Below are 23,084 nucleotides of genomic sequence, written 5' to 3'. Positions count from 1 at the left end.
GCACAGTTGTGCGTTCCTTTAAAGTTATTATACTATTGAAATAAATGTTTAGATCAATTTTCAATCAGACATTCTTTTTCTCTTTCTTTATCATAGTTTTCATTACTGTTTAGTAAATACAGATTTAAAGATCGTGATTGTTTGATGATGAAATTGTAAGGAATAGAATACAGTACGGTTTAATTTATAAGTTGATACATAATTTACAACTGATAAGTTCATAAGATCTTAACATTGCTTTGTAGTATAATGAGCTGCTATTTCTATTTTCTACACAGGCAAATATCAACACAGGCCTTTACACATGACATAAGCATGCAGAGAACTAGGTACAATTTTGATTCCTGTAAGAATTTTAATAGTGTAAAATGCAAGTCACAAATATACTTACGTGCACAGGATGGCACTGCTGCTGACCAGATATTGTTGTATTGGCAGACGGTTGCTTTGCTTCCACGTAATTCATAGCCGCCCATGCAAGAAAATTCACAGGTTGCCCCATAGTTATCCCCATCACTGGAACATTTCATGGAGCCATTATCTGGTGGAGAGAGCTTCCCACAACGTCTAACTGGTAATAAAAATAATTCAAACTGCAGTTTTCAAAATCAAATTTGAATTCATTATGTGAAATCAAAAAAAGTTAGGGAGTCATTTATTCTGAGTTATTCAACTTCCAAAACAGAATGGTGTTAAACCCATAATGAAAATATGCAAATGCACATCCATAAATTATTTCATAGATTTATGCTTTGCAATTTTGAATGGAAATTAGGTTGTAAACATTTAAAATAAATCAAACCTGCTATCCATGCTTCTGCAAGGTTAATGCTGCTCAGTTCCATTCGGATGCTTAATAAAAATAAGTATTTTTAACAAACATACTTAGTGCAGACACAATCATCAGTAACATGGAAACTCTCCCTGTTCTCCCAAATTGACAGGAAGAGCACATCACTCTACTATGCCCCCTCGTAATAGCTGACTCCATACGCTGACATAGGCTGGGAATGTCAAGGTGTTAAGGATTTAGATGAAGAATAATTTGTCAAGTGTGTACATGAAAATTGACTGAGTCAGTATGTGGATGTACCTATAGAGAAGGTGCAAAACTTGACTTACTCTTGGGAAATAAGGCAGGGCAGGTGACAAAGGAATCAGTGAGGGAGAACTTTGGGGCCAGTGACCATAATTCTAATAGTTTTAAAATAATGATGGAAAAAGGATAGACCAGATCCAACAACTGAAGTTCTAAATTGGAGGAAGGCTAATTTTGAAGTTATGAGGCAAGAACTTTCAAAAATTGACTGCAGGCAGATGTTCGCAGATAACGAGATGGCTGGAAAATGGGATGCCTTCAAAAGTGAGATAATGAAAGTGCAGAGACACTATATTTCTGTTAGGGTGAAAGGCAAGGTTGGTAGGTGTAGGGAATGCGAGATGAGTAGATAAATTGAGGTTTTGGTCAAGAAAAAGGAGGAAGCATATGTCAGGTACAGACAGATCAAATGAATCCTTATAAAAGTATAAAGGCAGTAGGAATATACTAAAGAGGGAAATCAGGAGGTCAACAAGGGGACATGAGATAACTTTGGCAAATAGAGTTAAGGAGAATCCTAAGGGATTCTATAAATACATTAAGGACAAAAGGGTAACTAGGGAGAGAACAGGACCCCTCAAAGATTGGCAAGGCAGTCTATGTGTGGAACCCCTGGAGATGGAGGAAACACTAAACGAGTATTTTGTATTAGTGTTTACTGTGGAGAAGGACATGGAAGATATAGAATGTGGTGAAATAGATGGTGACATCTTGAAAAATGTCCATATTATAGAGGAGAAAGTGCTGGATGCCTTGAAATGCATAAAAGTGGATGAATCCCAAGGACCTGATCAGGTGTAACCTAGAACTCTGTGAGAGGCTAGAGAAGTGATTACTGGGCCTCTTACTGAAATATTTGTATCATCGATAGTCACAGGTGAGGTGCCTGAAGACTGGAGGTTGACTAATGAGGTGCCACTGTTTAGGAAAGGTGGTAAGGACAAGCCAGGGAACTATAGACCAGTGAGCCTTACGTCGGTGGTGGGCAAGTTGGTGGAGGGAATCCTGAGAGACAGGATTTACATGTATTTGAAAAGGCAAGAACTGTCAATTTATTTTTGATAAAATTTTCAGAAATATGGAGCAAAATCTAAAAAAGCACAATCTTAAAAAAAGGTACTCTGTTACCAAAAAGTCCACAGCCTGTGATCCTTTTAAGAGTTCCATTGTATGTAGGTCTACTCAAAATAGGCTCTGCTGGGAAAGAACATGGCCACAGCACATAAACTAGGCAAGTCAAAGACAATTGAAGGCATGACTATCAATGCTGAGGTGAAAGAAATCCAAAATGCAAAAAAGGCTAAAATTGGAGGACTGCAGAGATGTTTTATATATACCCAAACTGACTTGCTTCAAGACAACACAACAAATGATCAATTAAAGGGTGGAGAAGAATCTGAAAAACAATGTTTAATACTTATGTTATGTTTTATTTATTACATGGAGACCAGAAATTATTAAATGTGTGTGAATTGTCAGAAAAGACTTACCCTCCACTTTAATTGTAAACTGACAAGATGCTTTGTTTCCAGCCCCGTCGAAAACAGTATACTGAATTTTATGTTGACCTTCTGAAAATTCTGAGCGAGGAGGAAGGCCTTTTAATATGACACTAAAAGATAAACAAAAAAGTGTTTATGGTGAATTCTGTTGCATTTTACAACACAGTCCAATACAATTTAATACAAATGCGAAAATGCTGCAGTAGAAGTTTACTCAGGGAAAATATGCATCATCTCAAGATGAGTAGTGAACACATCACAAATTAAATTGCTATGATCAACCTAGATTTTGTCATAATGCATTGACCATGTAGTACAGGAAGGAAATTGCACTTTTATGCAGCCAGTGAAGCACTTCTTAAAATCTTAGTCTCATGTGGAAGAAAAAGGCAATTCAAAACAATGGGCAGAATTTCATCTCCCTGGCAGTGGTGAGAAAAAAATGGCCCTAAATAGAAACATTTTTGTATTCATTCATGAGATGTGGGCACAACTGGCTGGGCCTGCATTTATTGCCCAGTTCTAACTGCCCTTGAAATTGTGGGGAGTGAGCTGTTAGGCAGAGTGTTTCCGAATTTTGACCCTGTGACACTGAATGAATGGTGATATGTTTCCAAGTCAGGATGGTGAGTGGTTTGGAAGGGAACTTGCAGGTGATAGGGTTCCCATTTTTTCTGCTGCCTTGTCTTTCAAGATAGTCATGGGCTTGGAGGATACCATCTGAACAACCTTGGTGAATTTCTGCAGTACATCTTGTAGATAGCACATATTGGTGCTACCATGCAACAATGGTGGAGGAAGTGAACGGTTATAGATGTGGTGCCAATCAAGTGGGCTGCTTTGTTCTGAATGGTCTCCAGCTTCTTGAGTATTGTAGGAATTGCACCCATCCAAGCAAGTCAGGAGTATTCCACTACACACCTGAGTTCTGCCTTCTTGATGACGGTCTGGCTTTGGGGAGTCAGGAAGTGAATCACTGGATCAATTGATCCACCCTGGTGGGCTGGAAAACACAGTAACTGCAGTCCAGAGGATGTTGCTAGGCAACCTTCAGCATTGGGTCCCTTCTAGCAATTTGTCTAATGATTCAATAATAAAACCCATCACTTATCTCTTGTTAAAGCTTTGCTTCTCCAAAGTTAATTGACTTTTTTCGAAGCAATAGATGAACCATAGCAGACTTCAAGTCTTGAATCTTTAGTAATTGTAGCTGATCAAAACTCCCAGAAATCACAAGGTAGAAGTCATTTTGAATTTGTAATGTTTCAACCAGAACTATATTCCTGTTGCTCACAGTCCACAAAGATAAATATGTATTCCAATCACAAATTACTTTTAAATAATCAATACAGTGTGAAATTTACCCAAACCTTGGAGTGCAGGTTCATAGTTCCTTGAAAGTAGAATCATCGGTAGAGATGATAGTGAAGAAGGCATTTGGTATGCTTTCCTTTATTGGTCAGAGTATTGAGGAAAGGAGATGGCTGGACAGGACATTGGTTAAGCCACTTTTGGAATATTCTGTGCAATCTGGTCTCCCTCCCATCGGAAGGATGTTGTGAAACCTGAAAGGGTTCAGAAAAGGTTTACAAGGATGTTGCCAGGATTGGAGGATTTGAGCTATTGGGAAAGACTGAATAGGCAGGGACTGTTTTCCCTGGAGCATCGGAGACTAAGGGGTGATTCTATAGAGGTTTATAAAATAATGAGGGGCATGAATAGGATAAATAGACAAGGTCTTTTCCTCGGGTGGGGGAGTTGAGAACTAGAGAGCATTGGCTTAGGGTTAGAGGGGAAAGATTTAAAAGGAACCTAAGGGGCAACTTTTTCATGCAGAGGGTTGTGCGTGTATGAATTGAGCTACCAAAGGAACTGTTGGAGTTGGTACAATTATAGCACTTAAAAGGCATTTGAATGGGTATATGATTAGATTAGATTACTTACAGTGTGGAAACAGGCCCAACAAGTCCACACCAACCCTCTGAAGAGCAACCCACCCAGACCTATTCCCCTACATTTACCCCTTCACCTAACACTATGGGCAATTTAGCATGGCTAATTCACCTAACCTGCACATTGTTGGACTGTGGGAGGAAACCGGAACACCCGGAGGAAACCCACCGCAGACACGGGGAGAATGTGCAAACTCACACAGACAGTTGCCTGAGGCGGGAATTGAACACGGGTCTCTGGTGCTGTGAGGCATCAGTGCTAACCACTGTGCCACCATGCTGCCCACAGATGAGGAAAGGTTGAAAGTGATATGGGCCAAGTGCTGGCAAATGAGACTAGATTAGGTTAGATATATGGTCGGCATGGATGAGTTGGACCGAAGAGACTGTTTCCGTGGTGTACATTTCTATGACTCTAAATGTACCGAAATAGAAGATATTAATTATAAATTATTATGCAAGTTGCTGTTCTTAAAAATATTGATTAATGCATGAATGAAAGTCATCACCACACATTATGTGGTACCAGAGACCACCATAGGATTAACTGCCTTCCCCCAAACCTTTTGTTTCTTTCTCCTTGCCTGCCCACTCCCCAACCCACCATAGCCTCTCACAACAATGGCTTCTTTTATTAACCCATTGCTGCACTGTCACAATAAAGGACATCATTTCAGATCTTTCCATGCCTAAAATGGAAATTAAATAGCTCTACAATCAAATTAAAATCAAATTTATCAGGGCAAAAAGTTAACAAGACAGCTCCATGCTATTTGCTACTTAAGTATTTATTTGCCATTTTACATTAGTTGTACATTTTAATATTGTTTCGCATGATTATTTTTGAAAAATACATGAACTTTCTAATTCAATACAAATTAAAACATGTTTTGTTTACAGCAGTAAATTAAAATGAATCCTTGGTGAAAGTGAATCCTTGATAGTATCAGATTGAAAGCAGTAAGGATTAACTATCTGCCAATAGTACATCATAAATTATTTATAAACCTTCAAAGCTAGAAATTTTACAGGCAAAATTCTAAATCATAAAGCACTGAAGGTTTTAGATTGATCTAATCTCGTGCACCAATGGAGTTAACAGCTTCAGGTAACTTGTTTCCTTGTGAAAGATTCAATTAGAGTCACTGCGAAGTGTTAAATGGTTACTGGCCATATAGTTCTTTCATATTCATACTCAACTCTGCTCCAAATATTTTTTGTTCAGCAAACTAATGGGATTTAATAAATTAATCATTTTACCTTAATGCCAGTCTACCTGACAATTAACTCTGATCTAACTTTGTAACGTTCTGAAATAAAACCTCACTTCAGCTTAGGTACAAGTTCTAAGGTTTAACATATATGCAATAATTGTTTTATTGGGACTGAGGCCAAAAGCGAAGACTTTTACAAATCATTGTTAGAAATTTATTATCTTACAGTTGTTTGCTGAAAGCATCCTTAGTTCACCAGCTTATGTCCAACTAAGTGAAGAAGGCGTTTGGTATGCTTTCCTTTATTGGTCAGAGTACTGAGTACAGGAGTTGGGAGGTCATGTTGCGGCTATACAGGACATTGGTTAGGCCACTGTTGGAATAATGCATCGCAATTCTGGTCTCCTTCCTATCGGAAAGATGTTGTGAAACTTGAAAGAGTACAGAAAAGATTTACAAGGATGTTGCCAGGGTTGGAGGATCTGAGCTACAGGGAGAGGCTGAACAGGCTGGGGCTGTTTTCCCTGGAGCGTCGGAGGCTGAGGGGTGACCTTATAGAGGTTTACAAAATTATGAGGGGCATGTAAAGGATAAATAAGTCTTTTCCCTGGGATCGGGGAGTCCAGAACTAGAGGGCATAGGTTTAGGGTGAGAGGGGAAGATATAAAAAAGACCTAAGGGGCAACATTTTCACGCAGAGGGTAGTATGTGTATGGAATGAGCTGCCAGAGGATGTGGTGGAGGCTGGTACAACTGAAACATGTAAGAGGCATTTGGATGGGTATATGAAAGGAAGGGTTTGGAGGGATATGGGCCGGCTGCTGGCAGGTGGGACTAGATTGGGTTGGGATATCTGGTCGGCATGGACGGGTTGGACCGAAGGGTCTGTTTCCATGCTGTACATCTCTATGACTCTATAAAGGACAGGATCTGTTTGTGCTGTTTTTGGCAGAACATTAATGGAAGAACATTAAAGCTAGAGAACAGACAAAGTAGATTCAGGAAGAAAAAAATGGAAACTATCTGCACTGCAGCAAGGAGGCAAAGGAGAGGCTTTAAGGAGGATGTCAATAGCATGAAAGATGACTGAGGTTCAGGAAAGCAGGTTGTGGAAACATTTTGGCACAAGATGAGAAATTAAAAAGGCAAGTAGTCACTTGTGGGAGTGGTGTCCAGGACTTCTAAGAGTAACCACATGGTAGGATGAAGTGTAAAGGAAGAAATAGTGGCAGCTTATCGGAAAGGTAGCAAGGTAAACATGGGAGATTTTAAAGTACATATAGGATGTTTTTTTTTGTTCCCTTGGGAGGAATGGACAATGATGAGAACATGGCAAAAATGGAAAAATGTGATTCTCAACATCAGAAAAACAATTTCAAATTTTCCACTGAGGTTTAAATGGCAAATCCTGAATCTCACTAATGAGTGGTTACTACCTTACTTCCATTAAAAATGGATTGTCAGTTAGCTCAGTTGGCTGGACAGCTGGTTTGCTAACAACATGGATTCAATTCCCACATTGGCTGAGGTTACCGTGAAGGACTCTCCTTCTCTACCTTGTCCCAAGTGACCCTCAAGTTAAACCACAAGCTCACTCTGAGACAGCAGCCTCAGGGTCTATGGCAACTTTGCTTTGTTTCTGTGTATCTGCATCTTATTAGTAGCCCAACTCATCTCATTTCCAATAAAAAGACAGAAACTCAGGAGGTCTGATACCATCTGTGGAGAAAGAAACACAGTTAACACTTTAATTCTGATATAACTACTTCAGAACTCATTTCTAATTAGCTTCCAATTCTTCTTTTCTTCCTCGAGAAACTAGATGGCTCTGATTCACAACATGAAAGTCAGAGCAATTGTCTAACAGCAGCAGGTTATTGTCTGCTTCAGTGAGCCTTCATCCAACTCTTGTCTTCACCACAATGTCTCTACCTGCTGCATGGCCCCCATCTTCCTCCCCTCTTCCTCCATTCATGTCAGCATTAGCAAACCGGGGAGAAAGTGAGGTCTGCAGATGCTGGAGATCAAAGTTGAAACTTTATTGCTGGAACAGCACAGCAGGTTAGGCAGCATCCAGGGAACAGGAGATTCGACGTTTCGGGCACAGGCCCAGGCCATTCATTCCTGAAGAAGGGCCTGTGCCCGAAACGTCGAATCTTCTGTTCCCTGGATGCTGCCTGACCTGCTGTGCTGTTCCAGCAATAAAGTTTCAGCATTAGCAAACCACCAGCTTTGCCATATCATCATGGCTGTTCTCAGAGCATATCACTTCAAGCCTTCAACATGTAGTATGGAGCTCAGGAATACCAATGAATTGTATGCTTCTGCCAGATCAATTTGCACACAGGAACACACATGCATCTCCACAGGATGCACTTTATGGCTCATAGTTTCATTTCTTAGTGCTCACTTACTTGCTGCTAACTTGAAAGTTGCCAGCCTCTGTGGCTTGGATTGCTCTTTAGCATGGAGGGAGGGCAAGGATTGAACAGCCAAAAGGGTGAACACATTGCTGCATGACACCATGCTATGTCAATGTTGCATCTACAGCATGTGCCAGCAGTATACCTGGCAAACACACTGCGCGTTTCAGCGAAGTGCTTATGGCTGAAAATCAAGGGAGAAGCAGTTTTTAGTGGTATCAAGGAGGACAGTCATACAATGCCCCAACTCAATCAGTCAAGGAGCTCATCAAATTCTTGTCCATGGTTAATCAGGTGCTTGTTGCCACCAGAGTCTGGGGGTCTTTGCAATCTAGAATTGGTCTACAGTCATTCCTGCAGGTCAAGTGCAACCAGTCCAGGGATTACAGGTTTGTCAGTTGGGGTGTTGTGGTGCCAATAGTCCAGGGAGGTTGGTTGTTCACTGTCAGGGTTGTCCTATCAAGTCAGTCTAGAGAGTGAGCTATGGTCGGGCCTGGGCGTTTGGACAGTAAGGGTCAGGGAGTCATCAAGGGACAGTTCATGGAGTTGGAGAAGTGGCAAGTTCAAGGCTGGGGAAGAGGTTCACTGGATTTGGTCATTGAGGGAATGATTACAGTAAGAGGGCGCAATTCAGGATAGAAGAGTGGGGGGGGGGGGGTATCTCACAGCTTAGGAGGGAAGGGAGAGCTCTGGCAGGGAAGCAAAGATTTCACAAATCACAATTCCTCTGTCATCTGAGAGAGAGGCTGGTAATCTGTAAAGCCATGAGGGTAAACTGGGGATATTAATGATTATATAAAGGAACTATATAAAGGATTATATAGTAGGGGGAGGCTACATGGTCATCAGGAACAACAATACCAATGGGATTGGAGTGATGGGGGGATTATGCTGTCTCTTAGATGGAGCCTGGAACTTACTCACAAGCAAAGCTGAAACCTTGACACCTTCGATCTAATGTCAACTGCGCAATAATAATACAGCCTGAGTGAATGGAGTATGCTGCTGCTTTTCTCTTCAGGGGCAGAGTGAATGTTTTTGAATGTGAGGCCTTCCTGGGGGCAACTGCATTAATCACACATCACTTATTCACATCACTGAGGCCACCCACTAGCATCAAATTACATTTTAGCAGCAGTTTCTTCATTGTCCAAAAACTAACATGACAAATTATGGCATCAAGCAATTATGCATTTGCACGAATTGCCTCCTTTGACAGAAAGAGCAATTGGCCCAAGAGTAGTATTTCAAACTTAAAGATGGCAACAATGAGCACATAAAGACAGAGCTAGCCAAGGTGAACTGGGAAATTAGGTTAAGGGTTAGATCGACAGAGGCTGCAGTGGCAGATGTTAAGGGGATATTCCCAAATACAAAAAAATTAAAACACTGCAACACAGAGTCATAGAGATATATAGTGCAGAAACAGACCCTTTCATCCAATTCATTCATGCCAACGAGATATCCAAAATAAATCTGGTCCCATTTGCCAGCATTTGGCCCATATCCCTCTAAATGCTTCCTTTTCATATACCCATCAGATGCCTTTTAAATGTTGTAATTGTACCAGCCTCCACCACTTCCTCTGGCAGCTCATTCTATACATGGACCACCCTCTGTGTGAAAAAGTTGCCCCTTAGGTCTCTTTTTATCTTTCCCCTCTCACCCTAAACCTATGCCGTCTTATTCTGGACTCCCCAACCCCAGGGAAAAGACTTTGCCTATTTACCCTATCCATGCCCCTCATAATTTTGTAAACCTCCATAAGGTCACCCCCTAGCCTCCGACGCTCCAGGGAAAACATCCCAGCCTGTTCAGCCTCTCCCTATAGCTCAAACCCTCCAATCCTGGCAATATCCTTGTAAATCTTTTCTGAACTCTTTCAAGTAATATTCCAACAGTGGCCTAATCAATGTCCTGTACAGCCGCAACATGACCTCCCAACTCCTATACTCAATGCACTGACCAATACAGGTATGCATACCAATTGCCTTCTTCATTATCCTGTCTACCTGTGACTCCATCTAAGTTGATTTCCCCTTCCATGTAGACAGTAAATGTTGGCCTAATCAGTGATAACATTCTTACAACTGGTTCTAATATTTTCCCTATTACTGACATGAGGCTAACAGGTCTGTAGATTCCTGTTTTCTCTCTCCCTCCTCTCTTAAATAGTGGGGTTACATTGCATGTTATACATCTCCAAGAGGAGTGAGAATGCTGTTAGAGATTAATGCCATGAGCCAAAGGCTTACGGGTGTGTTGGAGGAGGTAAAGAGTCAAATGCCGATGGTTAAAAGCTCATAATTAAATGGAATATCATAAAAGAGTTTGTAACACGGTGTAGAGGAAAGAGTTAACAAACCATTAGGCTGTGAATAGCTGCTCAGCATGTGTTAAATCAGCTAGTCATAGGGATGTCAGATCACATAGATCCTGAGCCTGTAAGGCTTCTCGACCATGTCCTCCCTGAACAGGCCTTGTTCAGTAAAGACTGTTAGTCTTCTCTCTCAAGAGTGTAAACTTCACAGTACTACAGAGACAGCCACTAACAGATCAAATAAATAATTCATAAGGAGTTACTTTCCACGGACAGTGGTTAGAACATTAAATGCACTTCGAAATGCCATGCTGATGGCTGATAACACTGATGCATTTAAGAGAATGCATTAAGCATACATGATGGAGATAAGAATACTGGGTAAGGGGACAGATTGTGGCAGACAATTAGAGTGTGAGGAAATTGATGAGAAATATAAACACCCAGCACAGACTCATTAGGCTGTACATGTGCTGTAGAATCTACATATTTTGATCACCTTTTCCTTCACAGGTCATATATGCAGGTGTGCCATTTTTCTTTTACCTCTCTATTTAAATGATGTTCAACTTTTAGATTTTCTTTTCTAGTTTTGTTAAAAGGATTCCATAATTAGAGGTTTTTGTGTCTAAATAGATACCAAAGAGGTTCTGTGGATTCTGATATTACACAGTAAAATTACATTTTAAATTAAATAATGAAAATAAATTTATTGATAAAAGTTGCAAAACATGAGATGCAGCAAGAACAAGTGGATGATTATAGGGACTAATTGAAAAGGGTATAAATGGATATAATTCATGCTTCCCGGGTGCTCCGGTTTCCTCCCACAGTCCAAAGATGTGCTGGTCAGGTGAATTGGCCATGCTAAATTGCCTATAGTATTAGATGCATTAGTCAGAGAGAAATGGGTCTGGGTGGGTTACTCTTCAGAGGGTCAGTGTGGACTTGTTGGGCTGAAGGACCTGTTGCCACACTGTAGAGAATCTAATCTTTCTTCCTCATGTAGTTGTAAATTCTGTTTCAATATTCCATTTAATCATGAATTGTTAAATAAAAGAACAGGGTGGCTATGTACAGAGATCTGAGTAGATTCAGAAAAAGATAGGGACAATAAAAAGATATTGATAACAAGAATTTTCAACTCTTCAAATTAAAATGTAAACGTGTAAGTTACTTCCTGAATGATTAATCACTCATGGACAAATTTACAGTTCCAATCATCATATTGTAGAAATTATACTGTATATACTACGCATTATGTTCAGTGAAGTGTAGTAGCAGTGGTAGCAAGGGCACAGGCAATAATTCTCAATTCCTAAATAAAACTGAAAGAACTGGGGATACTGTAAATCAGAAACAAAACAAAAATTGCTCGAAAAGCTCAGCAGTTCTCTCTCATCTGTGGAGAGAAATCAGAGTTAAGGTCCTGGGTCGCATAATCCATCCTCAGAATTCTCAATTCCTCCCGAGCTGGAGGACAGCTCACTGTGATACCATTATTTAAGGGAGCAAGAGATTAAACCAGGAAAGTACAGGGCAGACATTATAACCTCAGCAGTGGGGAAAATATTGGAAGCCATTCCGAGGGATAGAATTGATCTGTAACTGGAGAAGCAGGGATTAATCCAGAACAGTCAGCATGGTTTTGTTAAGGGGAGGTCATGTCTGACCAACTTGACTGAATCAAAGAGATGACCAGATGTACAGATGATGCCACTTAATTTGACGTAGTCTACTTGGACTTCAGCACAACTTTTTAATAAGGCCCTGACAGTGAAGGTAAGAACCAATGAAATCCAAGGAAATTTGGCAAATTTGATCCAGAATTGATTGAATGGCAGAAAGCAGAAGATGATGGTGTTTTCCTGACTGGAACTTTGTGTCCAGTGGGTTTCCGCAATGGTGTCATCTGCAAACTTACTAACTGTACCGCTTATGCTTGCATCCAAATCATTTATGTAAATGATGAAAAGTAGAGGGCCCAGCACCGATCCTTGTGGCACTCCACTGGTCACAGGCCTCCAGTCTCAAAAACAACCCTCCACCACCACCCTCTGTCTTCTACCTTTGGGCCAGTTCTGTATCCAAATGGCTAGTTCTCCCTGTATTCCATGAGATCTAACCTTGCTAATCAGTCTCCCATGAGGAACCTTGTTGAGTGCCTTACTGAAGTCCATATAGATCACATCTACTGCTCTGCTCATCCAAATACATGTACATCGATATGAACCTTACTTTACCAGAAAACCTGTTAAGGTTAACCTGACAATGGGTTTGAATCATTGCCTTTGCAAGCCACTTCCTTCATTTCAAAAAAAGTAATTACTTGGTCAAAATGCCATCAGCTGAGTCCTTTCCCTCCGGGGTATCCCAGTTCACCCGCACCGTCAGCTTTTCGGGTTCAGCTGTCTTTACCTTCAGGCTGGGACACCTTATTTTTGGTGGGTCTAAGTCTATAAAACAAACGGTAAAGAGATACTTAACAGATCCAGAAACATTATTCATTCTCAACTTGAAAAAGTTGAAAATGTATACTTGCAGCATTATGCTTCAATAATATCAAACTATCATAATACAGAGCTGTTAAGCTGGATTGTTTCATTTCACTTAGGTTGAGCATCTGTAAAGGATATTGCTGGGAAAAAGAACTGAATCTTTCTTTTGGCTATTTATATCTTTCCAGATTGTTATATATTCATACACATATTAGATTAGATTCCCTACAGTATGGAAACAGATCCTCTGTCTCAACGAGTCCACACCGACCCTCTGAAGAGTAACCCACCCAGATCCATTCCCCAAACCCATATTTACCCCTGACTAAGGCACCAAATGCTATGGGCAATTTAGCATGGCTAATTCACCTGACCTGCACACCTTTGGATTGTGGGAGGAAAACGGAGCACCTGGAGGAAACCCACGCAGACACGGGGAGAACGTGCAAGCTCCACACAGACAGTCACCCGAGGCAGGAATTGAACCCGGTCCCTGGCATTGTGAGGCAGCAGTGCTAACCACTGAGCCACCGTGTCGCCCCACGGTGTAGTATGTAGTCTTTTAACTTATATAGTACATTTAACTTTTATAGTATTTTAACTTAAAAAATATATAGTTTTTTAACTTATATTTTGTTGAAGGTATATTATTTTGTTGAAGGTACATTGACAACCTTCTGCGAATATGTTCAATAACCAAACTGCAAAATAAAACTTATGATCAATTCAGGTTTCACTCTGGGATCTTGTTCTATATTACCAGCAGCTTAGATTGTACCAATAATAGTGGGTAAAACAGTGACAAAAAAACTTAAATCTGCAGTTTTTGCAAAAGAAGGAATGATGGTTCTAAATTAGACTCATTAATACTGACGTCACTAATTAGAATAGTATACGCAAGAGTTAAACGTGTCTATTTCATCCATCACTTTCCAAAGACAGCTTTAAAATTAATCTCTGAGAGTTGTCATCCTATGAGACAGAGGTTGGACTGACCTACACAGAACCAGAGAAGACCCACATTTCTACATGAATCTACAGTAGCAAATCTGGTCAATAGGCCCAACTGGTTCATTCTGGTTCACACTCAATACAATCCTTCTTAATCACTTCCCCCACTGCACTTAGTTCCCTCAAATAATTCATTGATCCTCAATACAAGTGTTATTGATATTTGCTTCAAACATTTCATAAGGTAACAATATTCTTGCTATTCTATTTAGAAAGCAATTAATGGCATAGACTTCAGAAGCATTGCCAGGCTGTGTATTTTAAACTAATTTCGGTTAAGTCAGAGTTAATGGTATGTTCAGCAAACTTCATCAACACGTACAAACTGATGTCAGGGATGACAGATCAGAGTGAACTGAGATGCCTATTGCAGTCAAATAATTTACCAACAGGCATGATAGTAAGTTAATCAGTTTCTTCTGAACATGGACCAAATTGGAAATGGAAGTGTTAAAATTACACGGCTGAAGGCTATCCATAAATTAATTCAATTTGCACACTCCAAAATTGTGATTAGCCTAAGATGTTGTAAAAAGTGAAATGCATTTATTAAAATGATAGCTGAAATAATATTTAAGTCTTGGGTTTTATGAGTTACAAGCATCATGGTGACAATCATTTGCTCATTTTCCTTTAGATTTTCCTATTTAATGGGATGTCAATGAAACCAAACATGTTTACGATTTTCTTATTTTATATTAAATTGTGGTTGCTACCAGTGCACATGGCTATTTCAAACATGTGGAAACTAACATTAAACACATCAAAATATGCATTCAATTTAAACTGCCTATCAAGTTTTTAAAAAATGCCTTAATAAAATAGTTCACTGCTCAGATGTGCCTTGCAGAATTAACAGAAACAGGTTTGACTCTTTGAATTAGGGTGCAATCCATAGCATTGGAGATGATTGAGACAATGGAATCAGTTTTGCATTGTTAGCAAGCATAAATACATAGCCCAAAATGAGTTCAGTTCTAATTTAGGAATCAACTGCCAATTGCTGGATTATCATGCACAATTTGTTAGCTTTTAAACACATTGGGTAAAGCCATTTTGCAATAAATTTTAGTTATATACATAATATACAATGACATGATTTAGTGTCATCAGTAATCCTTATCTTTGTTCTTTTCTTTAAAATTGTGCATAAATTGTTATTTTTTGTTAATTTGTTTCTACACATGATAGAAGTAGAGCATTAATTCACTATAGTCATGACGAAAACGTTTGTAAGGGATGCATAATCATGGAACTGTAATGCCTGGTCTTGCATTCTCAGAGCTCAAGATCAATCACAGTTTGTTAAAGTTTCAAAACAATTTTCCACTGAGATCAGATCTGCCGAGTTATCGCTCATTTATTTTGTTTTCTCTGTATAAATTGTAGAATATTTTTGCAAATACCAAAGTAGCCTAAATTTCTGTGGAAGTTAATCTGGAATTTATCGTAACGCCTTGAAAAACCACCACTAAGAACAATGCAATACAAATTAAGAGGCCGGGGCTGGATGCAAAGAACCTATGGAATATAAACATTTTGGGTCAGGGTGCAAGAACATGGAAGCTAGAGTACAAAGTGATGATGAGTGAAGTTATCCATTTTGTTAGGAAAAACTAAAAGCAGAATAGTTTTTGAAATATGACCATAACTCTGGGAAATGTTTGCATTCCAAGGGACCTTGATGTCTTTGCATGCCTATCACAAAATGTCAACATTCAGGTACAGGAGGCAATGGAAAATAAACATGTTAATATTTGCTACAGATGGACTGGAGTACAAGAACAAAGAGGAGCAATTTAGCTGAGAACAGTGAGGTCAAACCTGGAGTACTGACAGCAGTTTGAATCTCCTTCCCTCAAGGAGGACACATATTTGCATTTCAGGGGTTCAGTATGGGTTCACAAGAATGATCCCTGGGATGAGAGAATTATCATTTTAGAAGATATTAAGTACACTGCACCAAAATTCCCTGGAATTTAGAATAATGAAATATGTAAAATTCATTAGGGATTTGACAGATTGGATGCCTGGATTCCCTAACCAGGGTATTTAGAATAATTTATCACAGACTCAGAATAAGAAGTTGGTCATTTAGGGCTGGGGAGCTATTTCTTCACTGAATGTGTTATGTACCTTTGGAATTCACTGCTCCAGAGACCTGGGGCTGCTCAGTCATAGAGTATATTCAAGACAGCAGTTGTTAAATATTTGGATATTTAAGGGAATTAAAGGCTGTTGAGATAGCGCAGGAAAATGGAGTTGAAGTGGATTAGTCATGATTGTATTAAATGGTGGAGCACATTCAAAGGATCAAATGGCCTACTCCAACTCCTGTTTTTTGTGTTTTCAATGCCATGGTACTAATTTATTAATAAATAAAACATGCCTTCTTTTCATAATAATATTTAGAAATTCCTAAAAACTGACCACCCTGTTATTCAGTACTTGGACAGGCTTCAGAATGGAAGATATTTTTCCAGTTCAGCTGACTATTGCTAATCAGTCCTAAATTTCAAACTAATATTTATTATTCAAAAGTACTTGTTCATGCTGTCTGGATTTTATTTAAATACATCTCATTTACATTGGTCAAAGACTATGTGCATTGTTAAGAACCTAACCGTGACTGTGTTGCCTGGCTTCCAATATGCCTCATCAAATTTGTATCAATGCTCTTTCGATTCCACTGTAGGCATTCAAAAGGTTGCACAAGCAACTTAGTGCCAACATTGGTTCATCAGTTAAATTTATATCATGCAACAGCCATAAGACCATAAGATGTAGGAGCAAAATAGGCGATTCAACCAATGGATCGAGAGTGTGTTGCTGGAAAAGCGCAGCAGGTCAGGCAGCATCTGAGGAGCAGGAAAATCGACATTTTGGGCAAACGTCCTTCATCAGGACTCAACCAATGGGGTCTGCTCCACCATTTAACAAGGTGATGGCTGATCTAATAATCCTCGACTCCATTATTCTGCCTTACCCCAATAACCCTTGATTTCTTTAACTGTTAGAAATTTGTCTATCTCAGCTGTGAATATATACTTAGCAACACAGTCTTGAAAGTCGTCTGTGGTAAAGAATTCCACAGATTCTTCAGACAAACATTTCCTGCTCATGTCTCTCTTAAACAGTGACTCCTTATGCTGAGACTATGCCTTCTGGTACTAGACTCTTCCACAAGGGGAAACAATCTCTCTGCATCAACCCTGTCAAGCTGCCTAAGAATCTAATTTGTTTCAATAGGGTCTCCTCTCATTCTTCTAAATAACAATGAATATAATCCCAATGTCTCCTTATAAGAAAACCCTTCCAAAGTCAGGATCCACCTTGTGAACATTTTTTGGTCTGTCTCCGATGCCAGTAAACTTTTTTCTTCAATAATAGGATTGAACTGTTCACAGTATTCCTGGTGTAGTCTAACTAGGACTTTCACAAAAAAAAACTCCTAATTTTTTACCCTATTCCGTTTGAAAAGACTAACAGTAAATTTGCCTTCTCTACTATCTGCTGAACTTGGAAGCTAGGTTTTTGTGATGCGTGCACTAGGACCCCAGCTTTCCGCAGTCTTTCCCCAATTAAAGAATGTTCAGCTCTACTACTCTTCCTGACAAAGTATTTCACCTTTCATTTTCCAACATTTCATTTTCGTCCACTCACTTAACCTTTCTATATTTCTGTGTAGATTCCTCGTGTCATCCTCACTATATGCCTTTTTACATAATTTTGAGTCATCTGAAAATGTACCAAGAGTATATTCACTTCCATCATCCAAGTCCTTAATATGAATAATAAGTAATTGAAGCCCCAGCACTGACAGCTGTGGTACTCCACCAGTCACAGGTTGCCATCCTGAAAATGCCCCATTATCCTAATTCTCTGTCTTCTATTAGTTGACCAATCTCAATCCATGCTAATATACTACTCCCAACACCATGGCTCTTATTTTATTAAGTAGCTTTGTGTGTGTTACCTTGTCAAATGCTTTTTGGCAACCCAAATAAATTATATCAACTGGTTCTCGTTATCTATTCCGCTTGTAACTTCTTCAAAGAATTCTCATAAATTTGTCAGACATGATTCCCCCTTCATGAAGCCAATGTCAGACAGTGAACCTAACTGCACTAAGTTTCCTGTTTTTTTGTCTCCTTCTCTTATTGAATTAAGAGTGTTACACTGACAGGTCTAATGCTCTGGGACTTATCCAAAATCTAGGGATTCTTGAAAGATTATTGCTAGTGCATCCATTATCGCTGCAGCTACCTCCTTTAAAATCCAAGGCCATCAACCTTTAGCCCCAATATATTGTCTAGAACTTTTTCACTATAGATAGCCATTGTGCTTATTTCCGTTACACACACCACCCCTGTCCTCAATGCCGCTTTAGTCCCTGGATTATTTAGTTGCATGCTATTAGTGGCCTCTATCATGAAGACTGATGTAAAGCATTTATTCAACTCTTCTGCCATTTCCTACCATTATTATTTCTCCAGTTTAGTTCTCTAAGGGGACTATGTTCACTGTTGCCTCACTCCTCTCTTTTATATATTAAAATAAAGGCTTACTGTATGTTTTTACATTACATCTTAACATTACGTCTCAGTTTTCCCTCCCTTTACTTTTCCTTCAATTTGATGCTGTCCTTAATTTGCCCAGTTTAGATCCCATCTTTGTCTAATATCCATTATAAATATTGCTGCAGTAGATGGAATTTAGATTTGACGAGGACTGATAAGTAGAGTGCATTATAGTTAGCTTGGGAACTTCGCACAAATATCTACCAATCCAGTAACAAACAGCTCCATTAGCCACATGTCTACATAGTCGTGGGAGTATAGGACAGATTACTTGCTAAATGTAAGACTAACAGTGTGCACAGAGAACAGACTGAAACCATAAAAACTAATTATAGGAACAGATATATTAATTCATATTGGAAATCAACCCAAGCACGTAATAGCAGGATTTTGTTTTGAGAACAAGAGCTCTAAATACAGTTATGCATATAAAACACACTTTATTTAATAGTGAATTGATACCAGATGTTGCTGAGGTCTGGTCACGCAGAGGTAGTGTTCCTACTTCAGGACAGTAATCTCTGAGTTTAAAGGCTCATACCAGAACTTGTTGGCCATGGAAGGTGTATTCAGAGTGGGTCAAACAGGCTGATTGCCAGCCCATAAATCATTCCAACCTGGCAGGATTGGAAGAGCAGGATCAGTCTCACGGTCAGCCATCCTGCAGATGTTAACAGCAAACCACTGCTATACTCTGACCTTATGCATGGACCAATCTAATGGACGTCTGTAGCCCAACCCTTTGAAATGTGGCAGGGGAAAAGGACAGTTCCTGGATAGTATAACTGGCAGTGTTTAAAGGGTCAGGTAGAGTATGCAGAAGTGTGTCTGTTCTTCCTAGTCTCAGAAAAATCTTGTAGCCTGTCATTAACTCATTAATGTTCCCCTTCCTCAAGATAAAACGTCTAGCAAGAACTTCTGTTTTGAAGAGTCTAATGGAATTCCAATGCCTGCTCCAGTCCTATTCATGCTGCATGCTCCCCACCATGATCAGTGCACTGTCTGTAAACACTGCAGAGTTTGGAGCTGTGTGTAATGCTGATACTAAGTCTAAACCTTAAAATAGGTTTGCAGCTCTCAGGAAACACTACAGGTGGGTTGTGTGAGCATTCCTTTCTGCCTTGACCTTGGCCAAAAGTCACCCCCCCCCCCCCCCCGATCTCATTATAGATTTTTTGGTTTATTATCTTTACTCTCAAAGACGCTGCCTTATTGGCTCAACATTATTCAACTGTCATTTATCGACATACATTTTGTAACTCTCAGAAAAAGCTCAACAAAGAAACAGAATTCCTTCTTGAATAAAAATTGATTTTTAAAAGTAAGTAGCCCTGATAAGTACAAGCACCGGTAAACTGCATTTATACTACCACCATGTGGTCTTCTTGCATAGTTGCTCTAGGTTTCCTTTATGATGAGTGACAATTTTATTTCTATGAGACAGCTAGCTTTTTGCATTTTTCACGTGAGTTATTCTCTCTCCAGCTTCACAAAATTCAACAACTAGGTTTCACATATATTGACTTCAATGACAGCACTGTTCATGGGTCATTTTAGATAACCCATTTAAAAGGTAAATATCACACACTTCCATAATTTCTATTCTCATCATGGACATCAAAGTGAATAAGGACTCCAGCAAAATCAAAACAAGCTTGGAAACAAGGGTTGAAGTTGATATTTGCAGCGTTGATAAACTACGTGACCCAGAGATAAGCTTCCAACCTCATATCCTATTTGGCATGAAGACCACATGCTTAACTCTCAAAAACTGACATCCATCCTGACATTCTATTAAAATCCCCCTCCATACTTTTACCGCTAGGCATGACAATTCCACCACTCACCTGGCCAGACTCTATTCTCCATAAGCTTCTGCACATGCAAAGCTTTGCTGCCTGTATTCCAAAGTCCCAATCACCCATCACCTCTGTGCACAGTAATGTTGTTAACTCCAGCATCTCTCCTTTTAAAAAATACAGACTTGTGTTATATGTTTTGCATGGCCTGACCCCTTAACAAGCCTCCAAAGATTTTACATTCCTACAACTCTGCCTTTTGCAATTCACACACTGCCTTCATCCTACCACTCAAGCCATGCCAACAACCATTTGACCCGACTTTTCTGAAATTGCCTCACCATGGCTGCTGATTTTAGAGCCTTTAATGGCATGTCCCCCGACATTTAGATGAAGCCATACAACAAGTTTAATAAATTTGACAACGAATACTTTGGAGAGGTATTAAGTCAGGTAACCAAATGGGTTAAGTTTTAATGTACTTCCTAAAGAAGGAGAGAATAACAAAGAGGTGGACAGGGTTCAGGATAAATTCTACAACATTGTATTCTGCTAGCTTCAGGCATGGACACTGCTGGTAGAGGCAATTAAAATCAAAGTGCAAGAGGGCAGAAGATATGAGATGTGGTTTATCGGTGAAGTGAGGACCGCAGATTGTATGGCTGAAGACAGTGACAGAAATAGGGAACAGTGAGATCATAGTGCAATTTGAAAACAAGGGCTAGAATTTTAAACTGAAGGTGTTTCTGGAGTGGATCTAGATGAACAAGCTCAGAAATGATGATAAATAAACTAGCTTCAGTGTGAATTAGGGATGAACATAGCTAAGTTTGGGATGGACCAAAATTTTATGGCGAGGGGAGAAACATAACACCGGCCAGATAAGCATTGAACCAGACCACATTTAGAAATAACACAATTAATTCAAATTCCCAAACTACATTTAAGTGAGGTTCAAAATGAATGAAGGTATCAACCATACACAATATGGAATCAGGGAACATCATTGGAAAAGGGGAAACCTGAGGAGACGTTTGGCTTGATAGCTCAAAGCAGCGAGCGAAGTGTCATGGGAAGATGAACAAATAGTCCCAATCCTTATGACAATATTGTTCTCCTGGCACTTGATATAGGATGTGTGAATGGTGATGGCAGGGGACCAAGTTCAAGAAAATACTTTGTAGTGAGAAGAAACCATGGGTTATATTTGCATTCCAGAATGCTCCTGGGATAGTGACAGGTTTCAGCAGACACAGCAGGACCTAATTAGATCTGGCAATGAATGGCTACATCAATTATCCAAGATTAGTTTTTCAAATGTGCATCCTTTAATTTAAGTAAATGAAGATGAATGCAATACTAGGAAACATGATCAGGGTCAGGAAAATAATGATTATAATAGGGTCTGGCAAAGCTGACAGTGTGTTTAAGTAGATTGGTAACTGCAGCAATGTTATTGTGAAAGAAGGGCTAAAGGTTATACAGTTGGGAATTAAAGTAATTTGAAATGACTTAGAAGAAAAATTTCTAAGAAGGGAGACTAAGGTTAAAGTTTTGGATGTAGGTTTGCTTGCTGAGCTAGAAGGTTCGTTTTCAGACATTTTGTCACCATACTAGGTAACATCTTCAACGAGCCTCTGGATGAAGCACTGGTGGTGTAACCCGCTTTCTATTTGTATGTTTGGGTTTCCTTGGGTTGGTGATGTTATTTCCTGTGGTGACATCATTTCCTGTTCTTTTTCTCAAGGGGGTGGTAAATGGGATCAAAGTCAATGTGTTTGTTGATAGAGTTCCGGTTAGAATGCCATGCTTCTAGGACAAGAAATGACATCACCACAGGAAATGACATCACCAACCCAAGGACATCCAAGCATATAAATAGAAAGCGGGCTACACACCAGTGTTTTCATCTGGAGGCTCACTGAAGATGTTACCTAGTATGGTGATGAAACATCTGAAAATGAACCTTCAAAACTTGCTAAGATTAAGGTGTTTGGAGGGACCAAGAGAAGGGTGAGAGTGCAGGGGAGTACCAACAATCAGACAGCCTTGTACATGAAACAATTGGAGTAAAGAGTATATGGTAGGTGGTTAGACAGCCCTTAATCTGATCAAGGAATCTATATGTGAAGAAAGGTTAAAGGAGAGCAGGAGGACAGTACACTCAGGTCATGCCCAATTGACGCACAGGAATAAATTACTGAGGATGAGAAGTATTTGAGTGGGGAAATAATGATGCTATCTCAGTGAAAACCTACGTGCAATATTTGGTTGCGTTACAGAGAATAAATATTTTTAAGGACAAGCAAGTGGATTGAAACAAGTGAGAACATTTACAGCAGGAAATAATTATAAATGAGTGCAAATGAAATCTTAATGGCAATTTAAGCCTTTAGAAGTGGCAAAAATCAACAGTAGTAAAGTTGGCACTCAAGGTTGTAATAAACGTTTTGACTTCTTAAATTAGGAAGCTTATTTGTAGTTTTAAACAACTCCACAGTTTAATACTAGCGTATAAACAGCTGATTTATAGACCAGTGATCCTTATGTCTGTTGTAGGAAAAATTTTAGAAAGGATTATAAGAGTCAGGATTTATAATAATCTAGCAAGCAACAATTTGATTGAAAACAGTCAACATGGATTCATCAAGGGAGGTCCACGTCCTCACAAACCTCATTGAGTTTT

General features: G+C 39.4%; 1 protein-coding gene across 1 annotated transcript in view; it reads right to left on the bottom strand.

Moving 5' to 3' along the window:
• Window positions 1–23,084, bottom strand: part of srpx (sushi-repeat containing protein X-linked) — an 88,031-nt gene that overhangs the window by 19,426 nt on the left and 45,521 nt on the right. Inside the window, exons 6-7 of the mRNA XM_043701580.2 lie at window positions 2,590–2,711; window positions 392–571 (exon numbers count right to left, since the gene is read on the bottom strand). Coding sequence (XP_043557515.1) covers window positions 392–571; window positions 2,590–2,711 — 302 coding nt within the window. The remainder of the gene's footprint in view (window positions 1–391; window positions 572–2,589; window positions 2,712–23,084) is intronic.

The sequence above is a fragment of the Chiloscyllium plagiosum genome, unplaced genomic scaffold, assembly GCF_037043375.1.
Source record: "Chiloscyllium plagiosum isolate Xiang-an unplaced genomic scaffold, Cpla_swu_hap1 HiC_scaffold_12, whole genome shotgun sequence".
Taxonomy (NCBI): Eukaryota; Metazoa; Chordata; class Chondrichthyes; order Orectolobiformes; family Hemiscylliidae; genus Chiloscyllium; species Chiloscyllium plagiosum.
Note: the sequence above shows the minus strand (reverse complement) of the source record. Positions and strands in the feature narration are given on the sequence as shown.